Source organism: Pistacia vera, unplaced genomic scaffold (assembly GCF_008641045.1).
Source record: "Pistacia vera cultivar Batoury unplaced genomic scaffold, PisVer_v2 Contig380, whole genome shotgun sequence".
Taxonomy (NCBI): domain Eukaryota; kingdom Viridiplantae; phylum Streptophyta; class Magnoliopsida; order Sapindales; family Anacardiaceae; genus Pistacia; species Pistacia vera.
In genome coordinates this window covers 72,852-80,774 of record NW_022196202.1, presented here as the reverse complement: position 1 = coordinate 80,774, position 7,923 = coordinate 72,852, and the positions used below count along the sequence as shown (strand labels likewise).

General features: G+C 37.1%; 1 protein-coding gene across 2 annotated transcripts; it reads left to right on the top strand.

The window, feature by feature from the left end:
• Positions 1 to 3,836: 3,836 nt before the first annotated feature.
• Positions 3,837 to 5,373, top strand: LOC116140810 (histone H3.3). Of its 2 annotated transcripts, none has more exons than XM_031426388.1 (5): positions 3,837 to 3,958; positions 4,390 to 4,461; positions 4,546 to 4,622; positions 4,710 to 4,800; positions 4,893 to 5,373. In XM_031426388.1, exons 2-5 carry the CDS (start codon positions 4,390 to 4,392, stop codon positions 5,061 to 5,063), a joined length of 411 nt encoding a protein of 136 aa, XP_031282248.1. In that variant the 5' UTR covers positions 3,837 to 3,958; the 3' UTR covers positions 5,064 to 5,373. The 2 variants fall into 2 exon arrangements, with proteins under 2 accessions (XP_031282248.1, XP_031282249.1); XM_031426389.1 differs by having other exon boundaries at positions 3,890 to 3,958; positions 4,317 to 4,461.
• The last annotated feature ends 2,550 nt before the right edge of the window (positions 5,374 to 7,923 follow it).

Here is a 7,923-nt window from a genome sequence, read left to right as displayed (position 1 = left end):
CTTAAATGTTCATCTCTTTGGTCTTCTTTCTAAACAAGTCTTTAAGAACACTTCCTTACAGCCTCAGAGCCATTGTTTTAAAAGTAAGGCCACTGGGTCCCAGGTTGACCAATCCGACAGGTTAAACCGACGATCCGACCAGTGATCCAAAAAGTTTAAAATCTTGCAAACACACCCCTAAAAAATATGAATCAGTTCCTATAGGTTGGAAATCTAGCAAATACACCCCTTTTGACTTTTTCTACCAAATTTTGGCTAATTTTGGTAGCCAAAATTCAATTTGACACCACCACCTGAATACCATTTTCCACTTTAAAAAACCCCCTTTAACCCTAGAACTTGGTAGCCCCCTGTTCGCCGGCCATGACTCATGTATACCGCCGTGATTGGGTTGATTTTTCTGGCCAAATTTTGGCTGATTCTGGTGTCCAAAATTCAATCAAAAACCACCACCTAAACCATTGGCCTCCACTCTACAAAACCCCTCTAACCCTGGCACCTGGTAGCTCCCCATTCTCCAACCGTGATTCGCATATTAGGTTGAATTTTCTACTCGAATTGTAACTTATTTCAACGTCCAAAATTCAATCTAACACCACCCCTTGAACCACTGACCTCCACTCTACAAAAGCCCTTTAACCTTGGCAATCAAATTAGGGATTTTGTGAATTGTAAAAAATGGTAACCCAGACTAAAGAGGCTGTCGAGTCTCGGTTGGACCGGTCGATCCGATCTAGGTTTTAAAACAGTGCTCAGAAATTCTCAAATCTTCTAATTTCAGATCCTTTTCTGAGTTAAAAAGCTTAACTTGCATTTTTTACTACTACATTTTTCTTCGCTTTGGCAATTTCCCACATCTATGTCTACCACATTGATAAATTTCCCATCAATCATGAGCTTCACCTTTCAATTTAAGACTTGCATATTTGACTTGTTTTTCTTCTCGAATTTACTAGACTAAAAAAAATATTTCATCTCATATGTATAGTCGGTAAGAAACTCAAGATAGGAACAATGATCAAAGAAATGAACATAACCACTAAAATACGTAAGAAAAGAATATAAATGTCAAATTTCCGCTCTCTTTAGTGCCTTACGAATTGTCTCCATCTTAATAGCAATTAACCACAACAAGAAGGACTAAATTGAAAGGAACTAAAACTATGAAGGATTCAAGAACCTCACAAAACTTAGGGTCTGCTTGGGAGTTTCATGGTAGCAATTATGAGGGTAAATCACCGTAACGATTATGAGGGTAAATCACCGTAACGATTATGAGGGTAAACCACCATAGTGGTTTTTAAAACACTCAACCTGTGCTTGGGAGTTTATTTTCTAATGGTTCTGACAGTTTTTTAAAATGATAAATTTACATATATGCCTATAAAAATACCCAACTTCAACTAGTACTTGAGAGTTTTGTTTTTTCAATTATAAGGTAAGAGTTCTTTATTTGTTTTCTACTAATTATTATTTTATAACTTCAAATGTGATAAAGTTTCCTTATCTTTCTTCGCCATTCTTTGCAGCATCTAGAATGATTGAAAAATTGTAGCTCCACTTCTCCAAGAAAGCATCTAGAAATGAATTTTTAATAATTTTTTTTTATGATTGCTTAAAATTATTTTATATTTAATATGGTTGGAGACGCACATAATATGGTTATTATTATTTTTTTTTTAATATAATTGGGATAGTTTTATAGTGGATAAGGTATTTGTGGAATAAAATTTTAAAACCAATCAAAACACTCAAATTTGGGGTGTTTTATAAACTCCTCAAAAATATACTACACTGGTTCTAAGGGGTTTTTGAGCCAGTTAAAACCAGTGTATAAAAAATCTGGCAAGTAATGGTTTTAAAATACCTAAAAACCAGTGAAAAAAACTCACAAACAGACCCTTAAGAACTATACTGAGAAAGAGCTGACCAAATTAGACTTTAAATAATTTTAGCAAAAGGTAATTTTCCAATGTAGCTTGCACAGTTTCTTTGCATTAGGTTGATAAGCCTTTTGCGTGGATAGGTATATATTAGATACATTCTAGCGTAGCGACTTGAATCCACAAACAATAACTCTTGAATCCACGAGGAAGATGTCGAATCACAACAAAATAGCTCCAAAATGATCTATTTGAGAAATTTTATGAATAATCAACTGTTACTTGTTGTAGGATAACAAGACTATTTATAGAGAACTAATTCTAATAATACTAGAACAATGAATAATAATGAAATAAAAAAATCATAATACTACTAGTATAAGAAATTATAAAATAGAAAAACTTAACTTAACAAAAATAAATATTCCTAATTTACCTAAATTCTTAGAATAACTAAACTTCTAAATATAAAATCTTAATTAAAATTACAAAATCAAATAAGAAACATGAAATAATCTAAAATTCTAAAATTAGGAAAATGTGTCTTACATCATGATTGTATACATTGGACCAATGATTTGCGACTGGTTCTAAATAGACCTAATTTTTCATTTTTCAGAATAATGATTACTTACCATTTCAAATAATAATTAGTTTACAATATAAAACGTTACAAAGCCTAGAAGAAAAATAATGCGCATGCCACATATCGCCATTTTTGGCAGGTGATGTAGCATGCAAATGTGGCTTAAGGTGAGTTTTATAATCTTTCAAAATAATGAAAAGTGTTTGACAACGTAATATTATTTTAAGCTATATGAAACTAAAATGGCATCAATTGTGCACAATTTATACGGCTCCGTTTGACTTATTATTTCTACCCATATTCTCAATCATATTCCCAAATATTGTTTGACCCATTATTTGAGAAATATTAGTCTATTTTTTAATTTTTTAGACCCCTTAAGTTTATTAATTTCATTAAATACCCCCAGAAAAAAGTTTAAAAATTAATAAAAACACCCCCACCCACCAATACTTGCTAGATTCCGACAACCACCGCCAGTGGTAGCCAGAATCTATCACAACGGTCTACACCACCACCGGAAATGGCCGTAATTCACTGATTTGGCCGTCGCAAAGAAATGGTCGTCGTTGACGGTCAATGACAGCCAAAGATGGACTTCTTTGCCTTTTTCGGTCGTCGACGGCCACATCTGGCCGTAGATCTGGCTTTTTCCGGCTAGATACGTGGTGGATCTAGCCGAAAAAGGCCATAGCGACACCATACTGGCCAGATCCGACTTGTATGTGTCGTTATCCAATTTTTCGGTCAGATTCCGGCGGTGGTGGCCAGAATCTGGCATTACGGGTGGTGGGGGTGTTTTTGTTATTTTACAATATTTTTATATATTGGGGTGTTTATTAAATTAGCAAACCTATTTTTTATAAATTTTTAAATTTTACCTCGTAGTACTCCTATATCCAACTACCCAACATTGTTCCTAAAAAACCTATTTAAAATAATAAAATAAACGGACCGTGTACAATATTCCCACTGTTCTTTTCAACGGTTTCTAAAAGAAGTTTTGGAGAGGATTTTTTTTTTTTTTTTTTTATCTTTTCTCATCTCGAAGGGCTTGTAAGAAAATAACTATTTCCCATCGCTGCTTCTTTATAATTTCTTTATATCAAAGGGACCAAAGAAAAAGAAATTAATCACACTCTGACTCCGTCAGTCTGCCCGAGACACGATTCAGACATCCTTAACCACAACAACTTAAAATCAAAACTCTAACCAATAGAAATCTTGTATTTAGTCTTGCTGATCCGTGTATGCACTCTAAACTCACATCACAACCGTCCAATCACGTTCAGAAAACACAACTTACGCCTTTCGACGCCGTCGGATATCGTACAGAGAAAGCACACGGATCCCTTATCCTGACCGTCCAATCTTCTTTTCTCAACCACCTTCTCCTTCATATATAGCCTTAACAGTTCTCCCATTCAATCTTTAGAGATCCAGAGCAAAAGCTAGAGAGAGAAAGGATTTGAAGATTTGAAGATTCGAGGTACGTGGTCTTCGTCTTTGAAGATTAGATAATTAGATTTTGCTTGCGTCAAAGCTAATTAGGGTTTTTATATGTCGATGTTCTTGTGTTGGCGTTCATGTGGGTTTTGCGTTGAGGTTTTTGAATTTCCGAATTAGGGTTTCGAAATGTCGTGTTTCTCATGAAATTAGGGTTTTTTTCGCTTGAATTTGAATGCAATTTCTTGTTTGTAGAGAGCTTTTTGTGGTTCAATTTCCAGACAGAATTTGAAAAATAGGTCGAAATTTGAATGTAGTTTTGGGAATTTTACATGGAACGATTTGAATTCTTGCATTATTCTTTGATATAGCAAACTTAATGTCTCGAATTTCTTGTTTAGTTAAGTTTGTGGCTTTTCATCTTTAAAAAGCGAACGTTTACCTGAAGTTCTGAAAATTTGGGAATGTAAGCAGATGGCCCGTACTAAGCAAACTGCTCGTAAATCAACTGGAGGAAAGGCTCCAAGGAAGCAACTCGCTACCAAGGTTAGTGATGAGTCGTTTAGTCATGTTTGGTTGGTTTCAAAGTTCTCAATATTTTTGCTATAATTGCTTTTTATTGCATATTAGGCTGCCCGTAAGTCTGCTCCAACCACTGGCGGAGTCAAGAAACCTCACCGTTACCGCCCTGGAACTGTTGCTCTTCGGTATGTTAGCTGAATCAATTTTTTAATATCACTGGAATTTGACAGCTTTTAAGGGTTGTGGTCTAATTTCTGTGTTAACTTGTACAGTGAAATTCGTAAGTATCAGAAGAGTACTGAGTTGCTGATCAGGAAACTCCCTTTCCAGAGGCTAGTCCGTGAAATTGCCCAGGATTTCAAGGTTTGTTTACATTTAATCTTCATTTACTGGTTTAAATTTTTCAGATTTTGTAATTGTATTCATAGTATTTATATCGGGTTTTTTGCTGGCAGACTGATCTGCGTTTCCAGAGCCACGCAGTCCTTGCCCTGCAGGAGGCAGCTGAGGCTTACCTTGTTGGTCTGTTTGAGGACACTAACCTTTGCGCCATCCATGCCAAACGTGTTACCATTATGCCTAAGGATATCCAGCTGGCTAGGAGGATCCGTGGTGAGCGTGCTTAAGCATTGCGGGAGCCATGGGGATGGTTGTGTGCTATTTTGTTGTTAACTTCTCTAAGAAGAAGTTGGCTTAGGTGGCTAGGGTAGATAGATAGGCTTTCTGTTTGTAGTAGTTGTTATTAGGTTTATGGATATGTGAACCTTTTGGGTGGTTGGTGGCGTTTCTCTGTCTATTCGTTATATGGGGGATTTGGATTTGTTCTATTACCGTTCGTTTAAGTTGTTTTGGATAGTACCTGTTGCAACAGTAGTGGTGTTGAACATCTATTATTTGCATCATCTAATCTAAGTTTAGTTTGTTATTGTTGTCTTATTTTGGAATTGTTTCAATCGTTCTGTTCCATACAGTGGTTCATTGAATAAGAAAAATGCCATTGATTGAGATCTTTTACTTATCAGAAATTTATGTATGTTTTTTGACCTAATGATAAAAGTTTATGGTAAAATGCTGAAGGTCAGCCTTGATACATAAGTGAGGTATATCAGGCTTATCGATTGTAATTTTGCCCCCGATTACTTGCCTGGGGGTTTTGATATTGATTCTCATTTAGCCTAATTCACTATTTGCTTGAGGTTTCTGTTCGATGGTCTAGCGCGTCTGTCTTTGATTTTTCACAATCTTGAACCGTAGACTATAGATGGTTGAGCAGTAATAGACAAATCTTATTTTCTGAGATGAATTTGAATAAAGACTTTTTAAAGTGAGAGGGCAGCACGCAGTCGAACCGAGTAGCTCGTGACAAACTCAGGCTTGACTCGTCAAAAATCGAATAGTTCACGAGTTTGAGCTCATCTTCAAGCTTGTGAAAAATGTCAAGCTTATGAAAACTGTCAAGCTTTTTGGGTTTAAATCGAATAGTTTACGAGTTCGAGCTCATCTTCAAGCTTGTGAAAAATGTCGAGCCTTTTGGGTACAAATTGAATAGTTCACGAGTTCGAACTCATCTTCAAGCTTGTAAAAAATGTCAAGCCTTCAACCGTATTTCATCTCTACCAAATCACACCACAAGATCTGAGATGTCACCGTTGTCCGGCCTTCATCCACCACCACCACCACCACTATCATCTTCACTTCTTCACACCGCAACATCAGTCACCGTCGATTGCAGCACTTTCAAGGTATTTTGAAGACATTAAATTATAATAACTGAATAAACTGATTGATTTCATATATATTATTGATATTCCACCTTCATAGAATCTAAAACTCACACCTTAATCTTAATATTATCTACTATTCAAGCAACAAAACATAATGACCTGCTTCCTCTTCATCTCACCGTTTTGGATCAAATTTTCTGTTCATTGTTCCGATCTGCTTCGGACTCAAGCCAAAAGCATTCTCCAGTAGCTCTGCTTCGATCCCAGACCCAAAAATGGCAGATGGGATTTTCTGACTTCCCGGATTTTGGCCATTAAAACTTCCAAATACTGTTGCAGGTTGTCGCCAACGTTCATCCGGAAGTGCACTAGACGTCGAGGGAACACCATGACCTCTCCTTGCTCAATCACTCTCGCAAAAACTCGATTACTGGAATCAGCAAAGCCTGAATAAACAGTTCTTGCTGGTGAGCTTTTCCGGTGGGTTTCTTTTATTTTGGTTTTGATTTTTGGGAAGAACAAAAAGTAAAACAAAGAATCGAAGACATTAAAAACAATAAATAACCGAGCCGAGCCGAGCTCGAACCATCAATTTGCTTAAACGAGCCTCCTATCCTACCAATTAAGGGTGTTCAAAAGAACCGGTTGGAACCGGAACCGATAGGTACCCTGGATTTGGTTCCGGTTCTTACCCAGAACCAATCGTCAATGGGTAGGTTTCGGTTCCAAATTTTTAGAACCGTTACTGTATGGTTCTGGTTCCTATAGTTAAGAATCGGAACCGGAACCAGGACTAATATAAAATAAAATTAAAGATTAGGGGGGTTAATAAAAACTTTCGTAGAAAAAGTAATGTGAATACATTTATATTTATATTTCATAACATTTAAAGTAAGTTGGTTTGACTTTTGAGAGTCTACCTTTACAAAGTAATGGAGTTTGTAATTTTGAATTTATAATTTATAATTTTATTTTTGTTAACAAGTACCAGGTGGGGGGGATTTGTAAGTTTTTAAGGGTTTTTTTATAATTTTAAAAACTTTGGGGGGGGTCAGTATGGAGCGAACTACTCATTGCTGTGTAGCCCCAACCCAAGGAAGGACATTTGGTGAGGAGCATTGTTTTGAGGGAGGGAAAGCGTGGTTGACAAGCCACTTCGAGGAGGCGACTGGACTGGAGTGCTTTTATCAAATGTGTCGGGTTGGAAGACCCTAGCTTCATGGCGGCTGCATAACATCTCTTAGCAGTAGCCTGGTCTCCACGGATCTCCATGAGGCCGTCAGGTGTAGGGAACCTGGACGTCTATCTATCTCACCACGCTCCCCTACTCCTATAAAGGCCGGCGGAAGGAATGCTCTGCTCATCTTTCTTACGGCTCGTTACCGCAGCGCTCGTTCACCCCTTCGGCTTCTTCAATTCAAAACAAAAAGGTAGTGTCTTTTTCCTATTCTTATTGGTAAATAGCGTCTTGAGGCAAAGGCATTCTTTTTCGAAAGAGATGCCGGGTCGGTCAATTGCATTAGGTAGGAGATGCAGGACCTGTCTTAACCGCAGGTGCATTCGCTATTCGATTCCATCCTCGATCCCACCAAATTCCAAAGTTTGTATCTCTTCTTTACTTTTAAGTGACAAGGGGGGTGACAAACGGTATACTTTCTTCTCTATGTCGCCGTCTCATCAATGAGCGTAGATTGATAGAGATGGCTTTTGTGCCGGTCAATCTGTATCCCATTCTTCAGGTATAGTTTTGTTTGATCACAGA